Raw genomic sequence first — 24,335 nt, 5'->3', positions numbered from 1 at the left:
TTCATATTCCTAGGGATTATTCACATAAGAAAGAATTTTGAGATCTGGAGCTAGTTTTGAACTGTATTTAAGTTTATTAGTCAGAGCATCTCACTTATGTAAAAAGGGCTTGGTGTTGTTTTGACAGCAAATCCAGTGCTTATGGGAAATATTTTTTTTTTAACCATCTTGAAATTTGTCACTGTGTTGCCTTCTGAATGTTCCTTTGTTAGAAACAGTTGTTCCTCTGGAGAAAAAAAAAAGCCAAAAAAAAAAAAAAACCAAAAAAAAAATCAACTTCCTACCCCCTCGCCCCCCCTCCAGCTCTTTCAGGAATACTTAAAATTTATACAATCTTTCAGATATTCAGAACTGACAATGAATCAAAGAAAACTCAATAGACTCATTACTTCTGAGGCCTGAAGTCTTATTTTAGCTCCAGCCAAAACAGTACTGGCCATGTATAATTTCCTGTCAATTTCAATTTCTTTTGGCACTTTGAATAAATCACTGATATTTTAAAACAAATGTCTCTTGGCTCTAAAAGTGTAGCTTGAGGTCAGAGAACACAGCACCAGAGGAAGTGTCATGATACCCAAAATAAAGTTTTAAGTGAAGCAAGGAGGTTTGCAGCTCCTTGTTTTTCTGGAAAGTTGCTGTTTTTTAACAGGAACACCTTTCCCTGGAGTGTAGTTTTGCTTTTGGAAGCAGTTTGTAATTGGGAGAAGGAAGAGTTAAATTTAAACCCTTTATAGCTCGCTTAACTTTTCATTTATTAAATACGTTCCTCAGCAGGTCTGCGCTACATCTTGAGACAAAGCAGTGAAATCAGTGTGTTTATGCCTAAAGTTCAAGTTTACTTTGCTGTAGCTTTCTGGAAGGGTGTGACATGAAAAGCTTGTGGTTGGGGCCACATGGTTCATGCTGGACTGTGTTTTTGTGAATGGAGGCAGAACTCCAGTTCTGACTGCTTGTCTTGAGGAATTGCTTCAGAGATCAGCTGTCTCATTCACTGGCAGAAAGAATGACTCATACATCTTCTGCCTTGTTTGGCTCCAGGTCATTGTTACAGTGGATAGAGCTGGTTTTAATTAAATATTAACTCCTCTTGTCCTGGATGCTTGTTAATAGAGACTTTTTATTTTTGTTTACTTTCAGGGAAAGCAAGCTAACAGGCTCTGGGTTAAAACTTTTTTTTTTTTTCCTTTTTTTGAATTGCTTTCCCCTTGCAAAATGTGCTGTCAGTTCAGCTTTTTAAAGGTTTTTAAAGCTCTGAAAACTACAAACAAGTATTATGTATTTTTGTGCTGTAAATGTTTGCTTTTGGCAAACTGTTTTTAACTGAGTAGGTAGTAAAACTGTAAAATCTAAACTGATAATGTCCTTGAGATCATCATTAACATCTTTGTGCACTTCCCAAATCCTCTTGAGATGGTATAGCTATAATCAGAGGAAAAAGAAAACTTTTGGTAATAATCTAGACAGAACTGGATAGTTTGTGCTGCAGATATTGTCTACTTCAGGAGTCTGAGACTTGATGGCTATGAATGCAGAATGAACTGAAGTAGCTGCTTCTGCTATTAGCAGTAAAAGCCACGTGCTTAATATCCTTCAAAACCTTTTATTAGGCTTTTGGTATATACTTCCCTTCTCAACCCCCATAATTAAGTAGGTCAGGGAAATAGTCTCACTCAGTTAGATGATTATTTCAGGTATCTTTTTCAGTTTTCCTCTGAAAGGCAAAGTAGAAAAAAACAAACAAACAAACAAACAAACAAAAAAACGTAAGTTTTGTGATCTATGCATTAGTCCTGTATTGAGTATGTTAACAGAAGGCCAATGAAGATTTTATGGCAGCCTTGCTGAATTGCAATATTTATGAATAAAAGAAAAGAGGAAATGAATGACATACGTCTATAAATGTGCAGACTGTTGCAACACTGCAAGTTATGTTTTCCTTTCAGACATTCAGGTTAAAGTGTCTTTACCTGTCCTTTTAATTTGCTGCAAAGGCTGCCTGTAGTTATCCAAACTCAAGGTATAAAAGCACTCTTTCCTTTGAGTAATGGGATGATGTATCCAAACCATTTGCCTTCTCACAGCAAGATGCTGTCGGAAAAAGGCTATGTATTGGGTTGACGGTCACTTGCATTTATGCAATATAATCATGTGTAAGTTGCAATTCTGCTAACTTAAACAAACAAACAAACAAACAAAAAAATTAAATGAAGGAATAATTTACTTTCTCATCTCCAAAAGTTAGTGGGTCCTTTTAATTTCTTTTTATAAGCTTTTGTGCTTATTTGTAAGGTACTGATGCTATTAAAAATAGATTCCAGTAGGAAAAGTATGTTCCTGGGTTGAACATTTTGGATGTTATTCTTTGTTTTGTTTATATTTGGCAGGGTTTTAAACACTTCCTAGCTTGCTGTATTCCTTGTCCTACGGAGACTTTTAAGGCTATGTCAGTATTGTGTTTAAAATACATTTTGACAGCACAGTCTCCACCTGTTTCTACCGTACTGATGTACCTTGATTTCTATTAAATATGTCTTCATGAAATTTGGAGATCCATGAACGAAGTGTATTTTTCTTGTTTACTCCAGAGCACATCAGGGGTAATGCCGGTGTCTCTGGCATAAGTAATAAACTGGTTTTGTGTGAAGATTCAACCAGATGTATTTTATTTTTTCTTACTCTTTCACTGGGAAAAAAACAGACTTCATTTCCTAACATAGTAAGTACCAGATTTACTTGAAGTAAGTCACATTAAACTGCTAAAGCCAGAATAAAGCACCGGTGAAGCAGCCCGACGCACAGAATATGATCTAGAAACTTATATGAGATTGCTGTTCTAGTTCTATAATCACTAAATGTAGCCTTCTGATTTCAACAGGAGGGATTTTTTTGTTTTGTTTTCTTTAGCCTTTTTCAAATATCCCAGCTTCACCAATTAACATATATATATATGCTCATATGTGTATAAAAAAAACATTAGAGTCATACTAACCTCCTTGCTGCATTCGAAAATGATAGCTGGCTTAAGAACAATGTGTGGGATATGTCTTCTGTAAACACGAAATTACTTGATAGAATTGCTTTAAACTCCGAATGTTTAGAGTACAAACCTTTCAAAAACAATCAGGAATGTATAAAAAACATAGTAATTGATTTTAAAGTAGAAAACCTTGTTTTCATAATTGGATTCTTCAGTGGCAGTCAAATAGTTGGCATTTTTATTAGGAAAATGCCTAACATTCGAATGTAGCAAATTACATCAAATGTCAGAAATTACGGAGTGTTAATATATGGACTCATGTTGTATACCTGAGTTCATTTCTGATAGGAGTCCTGTGGTTTCTCTGGAGGAAAGAGAAATTTAAAACATCAAAAAAATTAAAACATCAAAAGTCCTGGGAGTATTTGGTTTGGTAAAATGAATGTTTTATACAGATTCAAACTTTGAGGAGCTAACATCCTCAGAGACACTGGCTTCTAAGTCTCTGTAATGTTTTTTGAAAACAAACAAACAAACAAACAAACCACAACACAACAATAGTTATGTGGTTTTTTTTTTTCAGAGTAATGTTAATTACCCTTCATGTACCTTACTCTCACTTCCTTTAAAATCTGTGTTTGCAGAGTTCCCAAGGTCATTTGTTCTTAAGAGGTATTTTCTGCAGTTAAGACACTGGAACATTTGTTTTAAAAATGAGAGCAAATAATTTTTTGGTATGATGAGCCTGATTCTGAGCTCTTTACCCAGGAAAAAACCTTCCAGATAAGTCATTAGAAATATTTCCTGAGTAAGGAGTGGAGATCTGGTCCACAAAGAGTACTGTAGTGCACATTCAATAGAATTGTGAGTAATTATAATTAAATCTATATTTGTAATTCAAATATATTCTGCTAAAACTAGTATCAATTGTACATATATGAGAGAGAAGATATGTGTCTTAAACTAGAAAGTGTTCTGAAGGGCATTAAAGTTATATTTTATCATTTACTGTATTTCATGTTTTGGTAGTCACTGTTTCAATAAATGATTATATAACCAGTATTTGCCTCTTGAATTTTGTTGGGTAACTGGATCATGGCAGATGCTAACTTTTAATTAAGATCATATGAATTATTTGCTTGTCTTTAGACAAGAACCGTGTAAATGAAAATATTTTCAAACATATTTTATGAAGCTTTGCTGTGATGATTGTAGTTAGCATGTGTTGAGCAAAAGATGACAAAGTTCAGACATGGTAAGATGAATCTCCCGTAGGATGTAGCCAGGACCAGTCATGCTCTGAGGATGCCGTTTCTTAGAGTAATGTTCTACCGGTATTCAAATGTACTCACCTGTAACATACGTACAGTAGTATTTCAGCTTAAATGGTTCAAATGAGTTTTCAAGACAGTATGGCTAATGTCCTAGGTACACAGTGAAAAGGAACTGTGGTACCACAGAAGCAAAATTATGTTATCAGCAGGCCAGGATTGTATTTTGTAGCTCACATTTCTGATGAAAGTTTAAAAGCAAAGATGATCTTGCAGAAGATGAATGTATGTTAATAATGATTCTTGTTTAAATAAATAAACATATATATGTATATATTTTTATGTCTGAAATGTTGTTGTTGAACCAGCAAAATTCTGTGGTCTAGTGAAATAGCTGTTTTTGAGTATTTAAAATAATAACAAAAAGAACCCTACTGTGTTGGCTGACTGCCACAAAAAACTGGAATTGTTTTGAAGTATGCCGAAGATGCGGTGGCTTGGGGTTAAAGATGCATAGGTGTTAAGCGCTAAGATTTGGTGTTACTCAGACTTCCTGTGTAAATGTTTTGCAAATGAGCACTGCTGGTTTTCAGCAGTGGTATGGCAGGTGCAGACCCTGGTGCAGGCGGTGAGGCAGGGCGGGTGCCAGGAGCAGCCTTCACATCCTCCTGCCCCAGTCGCTCTGTGCCGGGGCTGCTCAGGGCTGCCGCTGCACCACACGGCTTCATCCCAGCGTTTGTCCGCTTTGCCTGATTTTCATGGCCAACAGTGACAGAAATGAAAACCCTAGTTTTAACCTTGGCAGCGCTTCAAATTAAGCGCAAGAGTCTTTATTTATGCTTTAATGGCTTCTTTTAATTCTTTCCTTTTTTTTTTTTTTTTTTTGTTTGTTTGTTTGTTGTTTTTTTGTTTGTTTTTGTTTTCCTTTCTTCAGCTCAGGTACCTGACAATGACGAGCAGTTTGTGCCAGACTATCAGGCTGAAAGTTGTAAGTATAGTATGAATCATCGCTTTCATACTTGTATATTTATATTTGGCTCTTTGTATTTGTTATTTATTGTGTCATCTGTAATCATGTGATGGTGCCTTTTGCTGGGCAGTGACATCAGTGCAAGGAATAGATAAAGCAAGCGGCGATTATCAAGAAAGAGCCCAAAATGGCTCTTTGGTCTGAAGGTACAACCTTTAGAGGGGGCCAGCAAGTGTCATTTCCAACCCCAGGGAAGCAAGGGAAAAGTCCTGCCTAGAGGCAGAGGGGCTTTCTCTGTCCCTAGGGTATGAGGAGGTGGACGTTGGCCCAAGTCAGATGTTAGGGACGTAGGAGACAACTATACCGGGCAGAAATTGGGCTGCTTGATAGGTTTTGTGTACCAATACATAAATGCCTGCACATAATCAAGTACAGACACTGCTGGAGCATTTTTAAGTAATTCTAGCATGTAGCATTTTGCTTTGAAGTAAAGCAAAAAAGCAGGAGTTGTATTAAGTTGGATGCTTTGTGTTGTTTGCTATTTTACTAACATGTCCCCAGAGTTATTTTGTTAATCTGTGTCCCTCAAATCTTGCCCATACCTGCTAAACTGCTACTATTCTGGTAAGCAGAATACTGTACGTGCTGGTCTGTGTTTTTAGGTGGTTTCAAGGGCATTTCAAAGATACGGCATGAGAGATGCTGTGTGACCAAGTCACAGGCTTCTTGCAGCTTCTTCACGCATCTTTCTTACTCACGGCAAGTCTTCTCTCCATCATCAGGTCTCTTCTAAACAGTGTCTGCTGATTGCAGCAGAGCGCATGGTAGCTTTTCCGTTTTGCTAAATAACTTAAATAATTTATCCTATCAGAGTGAATTACTGCAGTTCACTAAACCAGATAGCTGTTAAAGACAGTCATGTACTGATATGTTGGGATTAAAGTTTGAGAGATCAGAAAAAAATGCGTTACAATAGTCTTTAACCCCTAAAAAACAAGTTCAGAATTGTTAAGTTTTGGTATAGGTCTTGTAGAGGATTTTTCCAGTTATTTAGAAACAGTTTTAACAATATATGGAGCATATGTGACAGCATTTCATGGAGAAAAAGAAAAAAAAAAAATGTCTTCCCCGGAATGCTGATAGTATACCTAGTTTTTGTTTTTCCCTACAAGTTCCTCTATATATACCAACCAGCAAGCACAGTCACTTTTAGAGTTACCCTTTGTAACATTTTTTTTTTCCCACCTCAGCCTTCACAGATTTTATTTTATTTTTTAATATAATATGAAAGCTGAAACTGTTCTATACATTGAAAATTAAATACTTTATCCTACATATGGAGCTGTGTCCAAATGTAGTCATGTATGCATACATCCTTTGTGTAAGAGTACAAAGTACAGTTAGGGCTTCTATTAGCCCACAATTATTGTTACACAACAAGTCAATGATTCTTGGAAAACAATTTGTGAACTGTGAATGAAAAGCCCCATTGAAGCTTGTCACTGCTTTTGGTGATAAAGAAATTCTCCTAATATAGCTATTTCATTAATGCTGTTGTATTTCAAAGTTCCTTAGCCACAGCTTACACAGTATTATCAAAGGAACATTTATTTCTTCATTTCAGTTGCTTTCTTTATCTTAAGTAAAGGTCAGGAGAGCTTCCTGGAGAGTTACTCTGGCAAAGGTTACGGAGTTTCAGACATACACTTGTATATAATGTATGTAGCTGAGGGCTCTGCAAAACAGGAATGGAGATGAACATAACCAAAGCCATGGGGAAATTACTGTTGCAAAAGTGCCGCGGTTGTGACTGTTTTCTCTAGGATCCAAACCTGCCTTCAAACTGTATTATAATTACTTACTATATATAATCTGTAAGTCTGAGCAGCGTTAACCCTGTTACTGGCAAGAATCTGGCAGAAGCACTTGGCTTTTCTTTCTCTTCCTCCCTCTCTTTCTCCCTCTCTTTCTCTTTCGGGAGAGGATGGGTAAGTTTTCATTGCAAAAAATGACCTTTGTAGGTTCAGTACTGATACACTCATTTAGGCCCTAAATGGTGAAGGACACAAGTATTAAACCATTGAAGGTCGTAGTCATTTTCTGGTGCAGATGCAAGCAAACCATACATTTTTGGTGCACTTTTCTTCTCCGGCCTCATTTAAATTTTCTGAAAAAATCTCATTTATGGTGCCATGTACAGATAAAGGAGATGGGTTAATGTGATTTGCAGAATATGTAAAGAAAAGTAGGTGCTCCTCTGAAACAGCTACAGCTCAGGTATAATCTTAGTTACATTTTACTTCTAGTTTAATTCCTTGAAAAATGGGCTTTAAAACTGAGGTAGGTCTTAAATTGAAACTTGCAACATTTGAAAGAAATTGTAAGAAACGATGTAACAGTGGCAGTTCTGGGAAACTCTGGTTAAAACCTTGCCTAGTTAGAACCAGGGTAGTCAAATCTGGAAGCAAAGATGTGGAAGGCAGCAGAATAGGTGATACTGCCAAGAACATGTGCTGTGTCCTGGCACTGAGCAGGATTAAATGCCCCTTAAAGTGCCATGGGTTTTTCATTTCTTTTCTGTAATAATGATTTGAACTAGTGAAACTGCATTTGTATTAGTAACTAAGGGAAACATTTAGTTTAGATTAGATATACAGTCCACTTTATCCACTTAGGGATTTAACTTCAAAGCTAACTTGGGACCATGAATATTTCAATTATGAGTTGCTATTAAGCTTCAATCAGTTTTTAAAAAGCAAACATAATATATGTATTTATAGTTAGGTGTGGGCTCTAGATACTATGAGTGAGATCAACAGTTAGCATAACTTCATGTCATATTATTGACGTTGCTGGAATTATATATATCCTAACAACTAAGGATCTAGCTAGTTAAGCTTCCCCTTAATGCTTTAAACTTCATTTTGCCTCTTTAAAGCTGAATTTATTTTGTTATTCCAGTGTGCCTTTTGGGAAAAGTTTCTTCCTCCTAGAGAAATCTTAGACATGTCTACACTTATAAACCTTTTTTTTTTTTTTTTTTCAGTGTCCAAAGCCCTGTCTTGTCCATCTTGTATTACTTTTTTATTATACTTCTTTTTTTAACCTTGAATACATACTACAAAGAACAGTTTTTTAGTTTAGCTCAGAGTGAGAAGAATGAAGAGTAGATAACAACCAGTCTGTTCTGCTGAAATTTGAAAAACAAATCACCATTTAGTTTCTCTTAACCTTCTGCTTTCTGCAGTAACTGAACTTTTTAAGTTCTGTGTGAGAAAAATGCATCACAAGATGTTTTCATCTTGCAATTACGCAGGAAAAATTATGGAAATTGCATATTAAATAGTGTAATTTTCTTACTCTTTCATGTCTATTCTTTAAAGATATACAAATTCCACAAAAAAGAGCAAGGAATCATTCTGTACTAAGCAGGGTGGTTTTGCCCCTCTCTTGAATCTGTTTCTGTACTTCATGCAGCAGCCGACCTGTTTGCTATGTTTTAAGCTACCAACAAATGTCTCTTCTTCCAGCAATTATGTGAAAAGTGGCATAAAGCAAAAATGCAAAGACTGTTTCACCAAGAAAAACAGCTTTTTGATATTTTTTTTTAACGACTATAGGATACATTTTTTCTGAATTCTTAGTTAAAAGCTGTTTTTCTGGCCTTATAAGGTCTCTATTTACATGTCAAGAAGGATAACCTGTGTTAACTTCCTCAGATAAGGTTTCCTATTGTTGCCAGTCCATTTTCATATACTGAGGAGGAGCCAGATCTTGAACTGGCTGTAATCAGTGGCAAGGTTTTCAGATACCATAGAACAGCAAGGACTTTCCAATCTGGGAGTAAAAATGAATAAATTTTTCAGTTTGCTCGAAGTTAATAGCTGTTGAGGTGAAGATTGCTTGCTCCTATTGTTTGGATGGTTTTGGATGGAGGAAGTAGGTAGGATTTGCTGATGTCTAAAGGATTTAGTTGGCAGAGAAAACTTAGTATTGTCAACAGTGCACTGATTTGTAATTTGACCTTGGTGCTATTGGTTATAAACGGGGATTACCCTGCACCAAACCAGATTGCCTGTTGTCTTAATAGCATAATCATGTTTTGCTATTTTAAAATAATTTGTATTTACATTGGTCTGTTCTTCTAGAGTTCTTTTTTTTTTTTTTTTTTTTTTTTCCTCCTTCTTCTTCTGCCCTAAAACATTGGTTACTATTTAAAATTCTGGATAAAATCTTGCTTTCACTATTTATTATTGAATTTATGCTCATGAAGATTTGTGCTGTGCTTCGTGTTCTTGACCGGTGTCCTTCCTGCTCTTTCCTTTTGTGCCTGTATCATTTCCCTGGCCATCACAGTATTAACTTAACACTGCCAAGGGGTAAGTGTTAATGTTAGACCACATCTGTTGACAGTAAATGGGAAGGGCTGGCTGTAAAATCCCTGCTCCTCCATGTCTGATTAAACTTTAAGATAGGAATAATACTTTTTAGCAGCGACTTTGTTGCTGATCTTTCAAGACCCTTATTCTTTCTCTCTCTTTCTCTCTCTCTTTTTCTTTTTTTTTTTTTTTTTTTTCTCCAGGTTTAGCAAAAGAGCTCTTTCAATGTAGATGCCAGGAGCCTTAAATTATTCAGGGCTGTGCTTTTTAGATGCTCTAGCTTGCAATCTTTAAAAGCCTGTTAAAGAGAGATTCTTTACAAAGGCTTCAGGTAGCTGTATTCTTCTGTCATTTTAACTAATGGCTAAGGATATTCCAAATGCAGTTTAAATGAGGAAAAGCTTTAATATTTATTTACATGTTTGCAGCATATAAGATCATGCACAGCTTTTTGCACCATCAGGAGAAAAATGTTCTGTTTGTTTTATTTTCTTTCTCTTTCTGTGACTTAAGTTTCAAAAGTGAATTTTACAACCTGAAGAGCATTTCCTATTTGCCTTAGTATAACAAGAGCTGGTTTGAACAGTTTGTGGAGCTTAATTTTCACTTATTTTTACATATTTTGGAGAAGAAATATGCTAATAAAATGAAATAGAAAATACCAGAATAATGTAAGTTCTGATGGACCTAACAAAGTTAAAAGGAGATCTGTTTACTGGGTTTGGTTTTGTTTGTGCTGTAGAATAGTTTAATTTTGCAGCTTCTAGAAAAAAAACATAGTGGACTGAAAAAATGTCAGCATTTTTAACATGATGATTCAGTGCATAGGCAGCTGGTAGTCATATCTTGGTAGTGCACAGTGTCCTAGAAATCGCAGTTGGTAGTATTTTGGTTTTCTGTGTGGCAAGTTGCACACACCCAGTGTGCTTTTAGTTTTCTTTTTTTAATTTTTATTTTCTTTTTTTCATTTCTGTTGTTGGTGTATTTTTCTTTAGAGACTACGTGGCTGGAATTACATTTTCTTTAAGTGTATTTCTGCAAGAATGGTACTGCAGGTGACAGTCTGACAAATATCCTACAGGGTGGTGCTAGTTCTTGATACTCAGCTATTCCCTGTTAGGGCTTTCTGCTGCAGCCGTGCTTTGTTTCTTGCCACTCAACTTTAAAACTACTTCCTTTCATAGGTCAGACATTGTCAAATACAGATACATTTATTTATTTGTTTTAGAGTATGCCCAACTAACAGATTCTTCTTAAACGGCTGTGAGAGTCAGAGCTCTGTAAGTTTGCTCTTAGCTTTGCATGACCTTGGGCATGTTGCTTAACGTCTTTGTTTCTTGGTTTGAAGTAGGTGCAGAAATGCATGTACCACTCTGCTGTGAGGTATACAGCTTTCTTAATGATCACTTATCTAGAGATCTCAAAAGCATTTTACAAAGAGTCCAATGCAATTGCTGTTGTAAGAGCTGGAGAGGTCAGACTGAGGAGTCGATGCTGACCACCTATCTCCCTTCAAGGTTCCCTTAGATAGCCTTGCTTCTTTCATTGTGTTCCTGAGCACTTGTTTCCTTTGTTTAAAGCAGGACTGAAACTTTTATCAACTCTTTGCTTGCTTGCTTGCTTTTTCCTTTTCTTTCTTTCTTTCTTTCTTTCTTTCTTTCTTTCTTTCTTTCTTTCTTTCTTTCTTTCTTTCTTTCTTTCTTTCTTTTCTTAATCAAAATATGTTTGGAATTGGTGTCTTTCAGAGAACTTTGTGGGCTCGTTTTGTGGTTTGTTGCTGGGCATTAGTTTATGCTAATATGAATTATTTTTCCTACTCCTTCCTCTAGAGGATTTTTGGAAATATTTAATTCTACTGGAGTTGTGACCTGTTCTATCTTGCAAGATTTAATTCTTGGAAAAGTTTTACCAAGAGGCAACTGGTGGATTCTAAGGCCTTTAATTTGTGACCTTAATGGCAGGGAAAAAATGTTGATTTGCCTTGATTTTAAAAATTAGTTTCTGTTTATATGATTTTCTGACTGTATTTTGGTGCTACATTTTCACCTTTGAAAGAAGAAGGATTTAGGTTCTCCTGAATTGTAGCAGTGGCACTGGGTCACAAATTGTGCAAGTACCTGCGGTGGCAATAGCTCTGTGAAACAAATGACAGGGCATCGTTGAGCACGTGGCTTTTTCTTTCTCAAACTTTTAAAGTTGAAGCCGTTCCTTTCAGAGTGCTCCACATGCCGTGATGGGAATTTTATTGCTAATTGTGAGGTACCCCTGGGCGTCCCAGTTGTGACAATGCAACCATAGATGTGGTTTAACGTAGATGTGGTTTAACAGCACAGGGCCAGGCTGTGAAACCCGTGGTTTCCAGCACTGATGTACGGAGGATCCTAAGCAACTGGATGGCGCTGTTGTTGTGGGACTTTTGTCACCCTGTCCTCCCCTGGCCTTCCACCCGCCCGTCCTTGTTAGACCAAGCTGACTTGGTGCTCTTTCCTCAGAGCCCCATCCTCATTTGCTGTTTTATTGCAGATTAAAGGCTTGGGTTGCATGTGGAGTTTATCAGCTAATGAATAAACTTCAGTCATCCTGTCCTGTGATAAATCTGTCTCGTAGATCAAAGATGAAGCATGTAGACCTTTTTTCTTTCAAATGGTAATTTCTTAAGGCTGTCAGATCACTTCCTGAGGTCTGTTTACATAAAAACAAAAAGCATTAAACACATTTTATTCAAAATGTTGGATTTTTAGTTTTGAAAAAAACTTTCATTTCCTCTCTGAGGAAGCTTCCCCTCCTCCCATCCTCATAAGGACTCTGTGAAGATCCCATCTGTGGAAATACAGGCAAGCCTCACGCTGTAACTTGTAGTCACGGCAGTATTTTCTTAACACAACAGTTATTTCTGTTTTAAAACAGATAGTTGTTTAGTTAATTTCATCAGGAGCATGTATATGTATTAGAGCATCTGTTCAGCTCCAGTTGTATTAAACAAAGTATGCAGATTTTTTTTTCTACTGTATTTTCACAGAGAAATCAAAACCAAACAAGGCAGACTGAAGGGTCTCTGTGATTGTTTGATACAAAATCATTATTCTCTTTAAACTGATTTCCATGCATTATTTTTGCAAAAAGTGTTTTGTATTCCAAGAACAGCCTAAATAATGATTTGAAAATCCACGAGTTCTGGAATGGTGTAAAATAAAGAGGCAGTCTGCAAGCTGAGTCTGCTTCAGTTTATTTTGTGTTTCCATAGGTAAAACATATTTACAGGCTGTATCGTTTTTGTGTCTTTTTTTTTTTTTTTTTTTTTTCCTACTGCTTGCTGCATCAGCAACAGAAGACAGAAGTCAGGCTCTCCTACAGACTGCCGTGAAGTTTTCAAAGGGTGTAGAAGGAAAAAAAGGCAGGAGAGAGTGACAGTCCTCAAAACAGCCATTAAGTGTTGGACAGTTAGTGATACATTCATGGCATGCAATACCGATTTTGGTAGCCTCAGTGAGCATACAGGAAAATATGCCCCTTGCTTGAGGTTCTCTATCCTTTTGTTGTGGTCACTTTTGTTGTGCACTTCAGTGCTGGGAAGTAATTTGGGTGGAACTTTTTATAAGCTGTTAAATATGCATAAATTATGATATTTGTTAGACTAGCTACTCAGTGTACTAAGTAGGCAAGTTAAGCTTTTCAGGTTTTAGAAATGGTCAATGCTTTTTCCAGAAATAAACCCAAATTAGTCTAACCTTGTAAATGGAAAACTGATTCCTTTTTAAAGGCATCTGCTCTAGTCTTTTGCCTAAGAAGTTTTCTTTTCCTTTTACTTATTCTTCTTGATCTCCGTGTCTTTGACACATTACTCTTACCCATTTCTGGATTACAGTTGGACCTTGATTTGAGGTGAAAAGAGAAGTGAACTGTCTTGGTGAAGGATATCTTTTTTTCTTATGTATCTATTTTTTCTGTAAACTGAGGATTATGCATGTTAGAAAAGAGTGAATGATTAGCAACTTTATTTCTGGTTCCCTTTTTTTCCTGTGACTGTTTATGAACTTATTCAGCAAATGTGGTTGCCAGTAAGTTAATGTAGTGAAATATTTTTTAGCAAATTTACTGCCAAGTCCTGCAGTCTCTGAATAGGAAGGTTACTGACTGGCCAGGTTGTTGTCTTTAAATTTATATGTTATGAGTCATCATCAAGGACATTCAAAAATTTACATGTGCAAAAACAATTCCCAGTCTTACTAATTTGATCCTCTTTGCTCAAATATTGTTTCTTTTCTGCTTCTAATGTATATCTGAAAAAGATAACCCCTTTTTTCATACTCTAATGTCTTCTTGCTGAAACTGAGTGCAATATTTTCTTATTAACCCATCTGTAAAGCAAAGTTCACATAACTAAAGTACTAACATAAATGGAGATATAAGGAACTTCAAAACAGTGCCAATATTTAGAAAAGTACAGAAGTTTTAAGTATTTGAGAGTAGCATTTGTGAGCCAGATTTGTACAAGTGCGCATTTTCAAAGTGTACTTGTATGTTCAGTATATAGGAAATGTACACGCCATGTAGTTTTCAGTCTTACTGGTTGCATTCATGTGTAAAATAATCACACAACATCAGGAATGATGAGGTTCAGAAAATATGTGTAATGTATGTAATGGTTCTGTGTATTCCATTGTGAGCCCCCTCTACAGAAAGGATGCTTAAAGTGGCAGAAGCCTTTAAACGTCTGTGCTGAAAATCAGAGCCTGGTTGCAGGTGGTCAAAATTCCACCAGCTTCAAAAAGAGCACTTTTCTAAGAGTCTTTAAATATCAGGCTACTTATTTAAGTCCTGACTTTTTGTTCCCAGACGTAACCACTTTTGACAATGGCTTCTTTGTTCCCCTGTTGAATCAGTGATAAAAACTTGTGAGCTGAGTATTATTGTTGACTCATTTCAGTGGCCTGCACCTTTTACAGTGGAGAATGCAGGGTTTTGCAGTGTTTTTTGTAGTTTGGTAGTAGACTAAGGATTTAGATTTCAGCCTCACTTTTTAACAGATTTAGGTTAAGATTGTTAGAGTTGCTTTACTGGTGAGTATTCTTGAAAATTTAGCATGGAAGTATGAAAGACACATACATCTGGGATGGTGACAGTCTCATTCTTCCAACAAAGTAAACAAAAATCCCATTAGCTAGCCTGCGTTAGCGTGTACTTGTTTTATGAATGTATGCATGTTCTTACTGTAAAAGTCAGAAACAAATTAAAAATCATTTGCTGGAAATGCAGTTTTCTTCCTTTTGATGCCTGTCTTTGAGATTTGCTAAAATAAAAACAAATTGTAAAGAATATTTTAAATTAGTTGTTTAATTTATGCTAGAGAGGTAACTGTGTAGTCCATTATTTATTGGCTTCTCTTGCTTTCACATACTCTTCAGTAGCTAACTGACAGACAGGCATGATTATCCTTAAGGGTAATCTATTATTATGATGTTCATTTATTATGAGGATATTCCTATTTTACAGGGAAGCAAATTAACACACTGATTATGAGCCTCTGAAGGTAGGCTCCGAAGACTGAGATACTTAAAACTAGAAGAAATCTTCTAACACCAAAAAGATGTTTTGGTTACAAACAAATAATGGCAGAACCAGATATTAAATCCAGCTTCTTTCACTTCTTGTTCAGCTGCAGGTACAAGATCAGTTGCCTTCTCACATGTAGGTGGTTATTAGCTCTTTGTATGAATATGTGTGAAAACATACAAACAAAACAAAACAAAGCAAAACCAAAACCCAAACTAGGTTGATGTGACTTGAAACTTCCGTATAAGAGGGAGATAAATCAGAATCAGTTCCTGTTTGTTTTTTGCTGTCAACATGCTTTCCTAAATTTCTAGATTTCATGCCTTTAAAACAGAACATACATGCACAAAAAAAGTTTATTTTACAGATGAGTGTTATATCTGCCAAATATATTTGTTAGAATTTCCAAAGTTTTCTTCATTGTATTTCTGTCTGTGCATCCTATTAAAATCCAGACCTGAAACCCCCACATTGCTAATTTACCTGAAGTCAAAATTGCGTGTGTATAAAACGCTGGGATATGATCTCACTTGGATATTTTAGTAATGGAAGTTATGTAGTACTTAGCCATTACCTCTTGCAATTTAAATTAAATTTTGGAAATTGCTGCAAATGGAACTCCTGTCCTCAGAAAAGCACACAGACCCTGATTTAGTGGCCAGCTTTCTTTTCTTCCCATTTAACTCTATTGATAATTCCCAGGTAGGAATACAATTTAAGTTTTCTCCCAGGCTTGATTTTACATTAAGACTTTCAAGGAGGTTTTGCCTCCCCATACACCCTGCCTGGGAGCCTTTGGAGCCACATACCTTGTAAGTAACTGTAGGAACAAATGCTCCTGATCTCCTCCCAGGACTGTAACACCACAAGCTAATGCACATGAAGAACAAGCCTTTCTCTCTGGGGTCCTGGATGCTGCCAGATCCGGTATAGGGGGATTACAAATTCTTCAGATTTTTTTCCCTCGTGATCATGTTATGCTATCCATGGGTTTTAGATCCCAGTTGGTTTAATTTTTATGAGGTTACTGCTTCCTCCTTAAGAGAGCCCTAAGCCTCTGTTTGTTTTGGGGGCAGGGGAGTGGGGAGATCTCTTCCTCCTGCCTCACCTTTTCTCCTCAAACACTAAAGCAAGACAGTTTGCTCCTCCTATATTAATCCTCCCTTTCTCCCTCCTACCAATATTCTGCAAATTTCCTTACCTTATTCGTAGAGTTACCGAGTGTCTGTGGTATTTATCAGCAAGTTAAACTTTTGCCCTGGAGGTCCAGGTGTGGGGCCTCTACCCCTATGGCAGCACTTTCCCCTGGGCTGCCTGCGTGGCAGGCCTCATGAAGTCAGACAGGTAAATGTCTGGAAGAAAAGGAGAGCATTGCATGAAGGGGACGTAAATCAGTATAAAGCAGTGCCCATGACAGCATTTCTGTGAGATTGCCGATTTCGGAGGCTAAGAAACTGTGTCAGTGACTGCAGCTCCCAATGAATAAAAATACCTTCTGGACAATTCTTAACTAGAAGCTGAAATCTTTTGGGGGTGGATGAGGAGAGGGGGTCAGCTAGGCAAAATTGTGTCAAATTAGTTCTTTGCTTGGAGGTAGAGTATAGGCAGTTTTATAATCCCATGGGGCAGTCCAGCCTGCTAGCAGCTGCCTAAATAAAGTGTTAGTTTAGTCCAAAAGTGTTTACCAGCAGCCTGTTGAAAAGTTTGCCTTGTAATTGTTCTTTGGGTCTGGGGAGTAGGTTAACTTGTATTGATATATTCTGAAACCTTTCCCCTTCCCCTTTCTCTAGCCAGGTGGGAAGGGTTGGCTTTTTATTTTTTTGATACACAGAACATAGTTGCAACTTCAATTTTCAACCGGCATGGACCTCTTAAATGAGAAGCCAAGTGGCTACAAATATCCAAATTATCTCAGTGGTGCCTTCAGCACTGCCAGCATCAGAAAGCTGCAGGGGTACCCTCAGTAACGCTAATGAATATTTCAAAAATTGCAACTGTGCAGACAAGCAAACAAGGGATAGGTATCTTTTTATTAAAAATGGGGACTAAACCATTTATTAAATTATATGGGTATAACCTCTAATATTGTATCCCCGACTCCACACAGAGGTGGAGTCACCTTCAGCCTCTCAATAAGGCTTCATCCACTGCAGCAGTGTGTGTAGGGTGTGTGTGTGTGTGGGGGGGTCCTAGGTTAGTTGCCCAGAAATAGCTAAACTGGCACCAATTTTTAGAGTCCTAGCACAGAAGCTTTAGGAAAGCATGTTTCAGTTAAAGAATGACATTTATTTCCAGTTCTGAAGAAGTGTCTAGAAGAATTTATTTGCTGAAAAGAGGCAGGAACATCATTTTTAGGAGTCACGCAAACTATACTGTAGGGAAGTGGCAATCATCTGCTCTATAATTGTAATTTTGCTGGTCACTTTTTACCATGTACAAATGCCCTACGGTAAACCTGCTGTATTGGATACTTATGCAACCTTACCACAATTTCGACATGCTGTAGGTACAATGAACCCCTCTGTTCTCTAAATAAACCTTCTTTTTGGTTTTATTGTTATTCTCAAATGCTTTATTAATATATATCTTAATATATCTTAAATGCCAGATTATAGTAAAGATGGAATAATTATGGTTGATATATAGAATTAACATAATCTAGAGATGAGCAGGTAATTCAATTAGTTTAAAATTGATTTTCATCAATACTTGTTTTTTGTCTTTTAGTCCTTAATATGTAATGCTTTGTGGTTTGCATAAAAAAAAAAAGAAAAAAAATCAAAACAAAAGAAAACCCCTCCCCCTACTCCTAAGCAAGAGAAATTTATTATAGCAAACAATCCTTGTTAATGCAGGGGCATTACTGCCGACTTTAAGGTCCAGAATTATCCAGTATTAGTTGTAGGAAAATATGCTGTTATTTTCCATCTTGAAACTCTGCAGTACTACTCTACTGCTTTCAGTGCAGTTCATCTTTACCTGCTTACTGCTTTTTCCTATTTCAAATTCAGAATCAGTATTTTTTTCTTCTTATAGCATGTTATCTGAGAACAGTCCATGGGGATTTTGCAAGCAAAATCCCCCAATTTTGGACTGTCTCTTATTCTTCAACCCCCCATCCTTCTCCACCCCCTGATGATTTTAAAGACTATACTATTTTGTAGCATTCTGGCAATGCAGTATTCAAGTAGACTGTTAATTGACATGCACAGTATTGTATGCTTTAGGCTGGAAGAGAAAATAAGCAATTTGCTTCATTTTGCAGAGTGAGTTCTAACTGTTATTAAAGTGCATTTGTAGTTGCATATTTTCCAGTAAAGGTGACAGATTACTTCAAAGCTGGTATTTTCTTTTTGTTAAACAAGGTTCTCAAATAGATCCATCTTGCCCACGTATTCTATTCTTGCCAGTTGGCTTTGAAAGCTGGTGCTTGGGCTCATCGTTCAGAACTAGCTTCCAAAAAAATGAGATCCCATGCTGTTTCTATCTATTGAGCTGGTAGGGGCTGGAAGGACCTGATCTGAAGCCAAGGCAAAGACTGAATTGATGGAATCATATCTAATAGGTTTGCCAAGTACTGCCCAGTCATGAAGTTCTACTTTCTGGGAAGGAGCACCAAGGTGAGGCATGGCAGAACATTCACAGTGATGCATGCACAGATTTCCTTAGAAATTTGACTTAGAGCCAGGCCCTTACATACGAAAGGACTAGCTAGAGGGAATTATTATACCTTTAATTTTTGTTCTGCATGCCTCTTCCCCATCTTCCCCATATTCTTTATAGTTGCATATATATATGTAAAGAATAAAAACCTTACTGCCTTTTATTACAGTATTATATGTATTTTGACTGTACATATTGTATTGTTGCAGAGGCATTCATACACATTCACTGTGTTTACTTCCAATTGATTCTCTTTGCACGCACACAAATGCCCAAACACTGATTCAAGCTCTGATCCAGGTGGATGAACCCCACCCATGCAGTAGGACTAGATGGAGGCCAGTTGTCTTTAGGGACAAATTCTCTGTCTTCAGTAAGTTCTGATTTTGTATGTGTAACTATAAGATGGGCAGTAGCATCATATCAAAATCATATATTTCTTCTTCTTAAAAAAAAATTAAAAAAATGACAGGTTTGCTTAGGGATATCGCTTTTCTAGCAGCTTGTGTTCATGAGATCCTGACAATTCAGGTTTCTTGTCTATGTTCAGTTTTTATATAAACTTCCAGAAGAGTCTCTGAAACCACAGCGATGATATACATCTGTGTGTCAGATATCCAATTTGTCACCAGTTTCTTCCAATATCTGGCAGAGAGCAGGACCTAAATGAAATCCAGTTGACTGGAGCTCAGCTAAGATCTGATAACAGTGACTTTGATAGATCAAATGGATGGAGAACTTGGTGGACTGTGTAGATGTAATCTGCTCAGTCACTTTTGAAACAGTCCACAGTCTTCAAGTCTTGCTCATCATCATAGCTGTTTCAGTGGTCAGAAGCAAAAGATTTTTTTATTTTTTTTTATTTTTAAGCCATTGCCTAGCCTAGCCAAGAGATTGCGTAGGGTGAAAACAATTGCAGATCTTGCCTTGATCTGTGTTTGCAGTCACTTCTGTCTTCAGCTATTGCAGTGATCTATATGTGTAGGCTATCATTCAAAATCACTGGGAACAGGTTAACTGGAATGACTCAGTTACCACCCTTTACTGTCCTTCTGTCCTGCAACCTCTCCTCACCTGGCATCTGCCCAGTGTGGTGTTTTTATTTCATTTTTTTTAGTACACTAGGCTGTGTGCCACATTCAGCTGTAGCATCAGTAACCTCCAGAGTACGAAGGAGTGGTCAGCTGGGTCCAGCACCTGCTTCAGCTAATTCTTCCTCTGCATCTCACCAATTACCAGCAACATGTCATCTTAAAGTATATTGGAATGAAATGGAAGAGCACCCTGTTTAGGCATCCTTTTGTCTATTGTCAGATACTTATTCAACGTTTCTTGAAATTCAGAAAGCTGCTGTCTTCAAAGGTGTGTAGTTCAAATCTAAATGATGTAGAAATAAGTATTCAGTAAATAATCACCAGAATGCAGAAGGCAATTATTCCATAAGTTAAATACATATTTTTGAAACCTCTTCAGAAAATGGGTATAAATTCTGGCAATCCCACATGGAAGGTCCTGTAGGAAGTATTTAGTTTCATAGTTCATTGCATCAAATTCTTAAACACCTATACTGAATGTACAGTTTAAATGGTTACTGTTGCAGAATTAGATTGTTTCAGGCCTCAGATGAACCCACATCATAATCGGCTTTATTTATTTATTTATTTTAATGTCTGCTAATAAGAGCACCTAGGGTCATTGCTATCAGATAAGTAACCATCATTTTATCCTCTTGAATGAACCGTTCAATAAATGCTGGTTTATTGAAAACATATTTTCTTTCTTGCCCTTTTCTTTTTTTTTTAATTAAAATATTTACCTGTTGTACTTATAACATAAATAATTTCTTTGAATCATCAGGTGAGTGCTGTTCAGTTACACTGAGTGAGGAAAATTGCAAAAACATGTATTAGGGTCCCTGTCCTTAAGTGTATTTCAGTTTGCATTTTGATAGCAGTTTAGAAATGTTATCGCCTGTTTTGTCACAGACATAATTCACATCTTTCTTCAGGCACTGTAAACAAGAGAAATGGTTTAATGGCTCCATAAAAGGCACTCTGTGCTGATAGCTGAGATTAGACCCTTTAGTAATGGATTTTTGTGTGCTGGGGGAAGGGGAGAGCTTGGCAGAGGTAAATGTACTGGAAAAGAATCTTTGAGAGACTCTGATGTATCTGGAGTGCCTGCTGCATTTCTGCGTGCATCAGGAGATGGATTCAAAGTGTGACAGTATTGGCTTTATCGGTACAGGGACCTGCTTTTCTTGCTTTTGAAATTTTACCGAGTACTAACTTCAGTTAGTCCAGCACCTGGAGCTGTAGTGGTATTCACACAGAAATTTCTCTGGTTTTGTCTTGTTTTTATGAAAATCAAACCCTATCTATTCAAACGTATTCAGGAAAGCTCTGTAAACTTATGTTGCCTATTAACAGTTTTGTCTCAATTAATCAAAAAAAATGAATCAGTTTATTTGCAAAGTTGGGTTTAGACAGTGGTGTGAGGGCATAAAAGTGAAAAGCAATTCAGAAACACAGAGCAGAAATGTCCAGGGCATGATTTACAGTGAATTCCATGTTGCATCCTTTTCTCTGCAGGTACACAAAGCTCGCAAACTCATTGAAGATGAAAGTAGTATTACTTAAGAGTCACCGGAGTTCACTAACAAGTGAATTTACTGTTCTTAGTTGATTTAATACCATATAGTAAATGCTACAAATGTTGATAATAAGACGTTTTTGTCTTTTTTGATCTGTGGAGTCAAGATTGCCTGATGTTCACCAACATTGTTGAATTACCAGAAATATTTAATGCCCTAAAAATATGTTTAAATCTGTTCCCCAGAAAATAAAATCAAATTTTATATTGTGCTATGGGTAGGAATCTGAAATTTGTTATAAATTGTTATAAATTTGTTATAAAATAAGTTATAAAATACTTGTTATAAAATAGCTTTTTGCTCAAAGGAGAAATGACTCAATTTCATTTAAAATATTTTTGATTTCTTCATCTTGAATAATCGTTTCTTGAAATAGAATAGAAAAATATGAATAATTGAAGAGAAAAATATGTGAAAACTTGGCATTTACATTTGATGCAGTGCATTTCTGGGGCTTTCTCAAAAGACGAGGTTCAGTTCTGTCCATGATGGTACATTTCCTGTTTGTCAGCCTAGGGAGTATACAAATCAGTCTCCTCTAAGACAAACAGATTTCTTCTTTAATTTCAAAGTTCTTAATAATACTCTTCTTCATTTGGGTCTTAAACTGGGTTTTGTTATGAGCAAAGTGATCATTACGTGTTGGCAGACTAATCCCCACTCCAAGGAGCGGAACACTTCAAAACGAGGGGTAGCAGCTCATATTTCTGCATGTTCTGTGCAAGTTCATAACATGGTGACATAGTCATTGATTACTATAAAAACACAGAATACTAATGTAAGACTATGGAACACCATATTAGATATAAAATACAAGTCCTCTTATTCTGCAAAGCTACATAGATATATCTATACACAGAGAATATGCATTACAGTAATGCATTATAGCGTAATCAATTTGCTGCAGATGGTAGCAGTCCTTCTGCTTGCCTTATGTCTGCATGTTGGCTTCAGAGAAGCTCCAGGCAGGAGCATTGAGCCTGTTCTGGTGCTAATAATCCTGATTTTCCCCAGTATTTGAGATGAGGTTTTGAAGATGGCCATCTAAATACAGGTTCTAAGATTGTTTGCCTTCAAGTTGGGAAGTAGTTATCTGTAAGTAATCACTTGGGATGAAATCTTGGCCCTTGGTCACTTCTTAATAAGGTCGTTATTAAGGCATAGTGCCTGTTGCTGTAATAGGGTTGAGACTCACTTCTGGGGTTAAGTAAAATGAATTTGCCATCAGGAAGAATGAAGTGGTGAGGAGCTGGTTGCTCAAAATGTCGTATTTTTAATTTGGATGTTGGTAGTTGGGTATGCTGCACTAAAATTAGATTATATAAATAAGCAACCTTGCTCTCATCAAATGAAAAGTGAATGAAAAAGGAATATAAAATCCAGCTTTGCAAAACTATGTGTGTTTAAAAACTCTTTTAATAGGTACACTATGAAATAAGTGTCATACTAAAATGAAGAGCAATGGGTGGAGGTGGCAGTGATGATGTGAGGAACTGTTTTAAATGTTTGAAATTTTTTAGTTGGAATAAGTCTGTCATCTTCAGCCACACTTAAGATGTGGTTTCAAAGGTCAAGTAGCCTTCATGAAAGCCCCCTCCCCCCCAAGCATAGAAAGTATTTTTCTCAGACTATCTTTTTTCCTTTCTTCCTATAGAACATACACTTAAAAGTTACAGATAAAGCTTAGCATGGTGACTGTGTCAGGGGACTGCCGGAGGAAGGTTTTAAATTTTACAGCTACATTATATTTCTGGACATAGTTAAGATAAAGATCTAATATAAAATCACTTTGGACTATAATGCTTTCCCTAAATGAAATGAAGGCGTTAACCTACTTGATTTGATACACTTTACCCTAGCTTATAAAGCTGGGAGGAAGGTGAGGTAAACTTTAATTAAAACTACAGCACAGATGCCTCCTAGCACTGTGCCCTATACCTTGCTAGGACTGTACAGTAAGCAAAATAAAATGTACCTCGCAGCCGAGGCAGCAGGCTGGAGCCGTGTTCAGTGAAAGTAATTTAATTAGTGTTGATCATGACTCCAGATGATGGTGATTTGATAAGGAATAATTTAGTACTTAACAGCCTTTTACATGCACCAACTCCATGTGGGAAGGTAAAGCAAATTGCACAAAATGAATGTGCTGCTTTCACTTGTGCCTGTGCCAGTGAGCTGGAAAACTGCCTGTTAGCAGACGTTCAGGCTCTCAGCGCTGTGATGAAATACCCAGCCAGTTCTCCGCACAGGGCTGTGGTGTGGGAGTCTCTGTACTCCCGTTATTTAAAAATAAATAAGGGAAGTAATTTTTCATAACAGATTAACTCTGAGGAAGTAGCAAAGTTAAAATAAAATAATAATAATAATAAAAAAAAATAGAGCAGCGTGTGACCTTTGTGCAAGTATGTGATACTGGCTTTAGAAAAGTCTTGTTACAGTTGTGGTTTTAATTCTCCGATCCAAGTCGAAGAGTTTGCCTGCCTCTGTGCCGGAGCCACGGTTCTGGAGATGTGGGTTCCATCATACACATTAAACGCACAGTGTGCATTATTATCTGACCAAGACGTGTGAAGATAGTCAGCAGTAAAAGTTCACTAGTGTAAACCCAAACCAAGCTACTGGATGTCAGCCTCTTTTGCAGTAGAAAGCTGACCATGGGCTGCAGTTTGCTTTACTACTACAGTTAAAAACCTTGATTCAAGAAGTCCCAATTGTCTTTTGTTTTATTGCAAATTTATACAATTGTATGCAGAAAGATTTATTCTCTTGTTGTGTTGTTCACCACTTTTCATCTCTTGTTTCTTAAGTTACTGTGCTGTGTTGCTGTGTTTCTGTGCCTGTTTTACTCTCTGCTTTTCGTATGTAATCT

At 36.8% G+C, this 24,335-nt stretch overlaps 1 protein-coding gene across 4 annotated transcripts in view; it reads left to right on the top strand.

Moving 5' to 3' along the window:
- Positions 1-24,335, top strand: part of ETV1 (ETS variant transcription factor 1) — a 68,433-nt gene that overhangs the window by 9,544 nt on the left and 34,554 nt on the right. For all 4 annotated transcript variants that reach the window (XM_084508332.1, XM_084508331.1, XM_084508333.1 and 1 more), the window contains one exon: positions 5,183-5,236. In XM_084508332.1, coding sequence (XP_084364458.1) covers positions 5,183-5,236 — 54 coding nt within the window. The remainder of the gene's footprint in view (positions 1-5,182; positions 5,237-24,335) is intronic.

Source organism: Aythya ferina (genome assembly GCF_964211825.1).
Source record: "Aythya ferina genome assembly, chromosome: 2".
NCBI classification, from domain to species: domain Eukaryota; kingdom Metazoa; phylum Chordata; class Aves; order Anseriformes; family Anatidae; genus Aythya; species Aythya ferina.
This window is presented reverse-complemented; position numbering and strand designations above follow the sequence as displayed.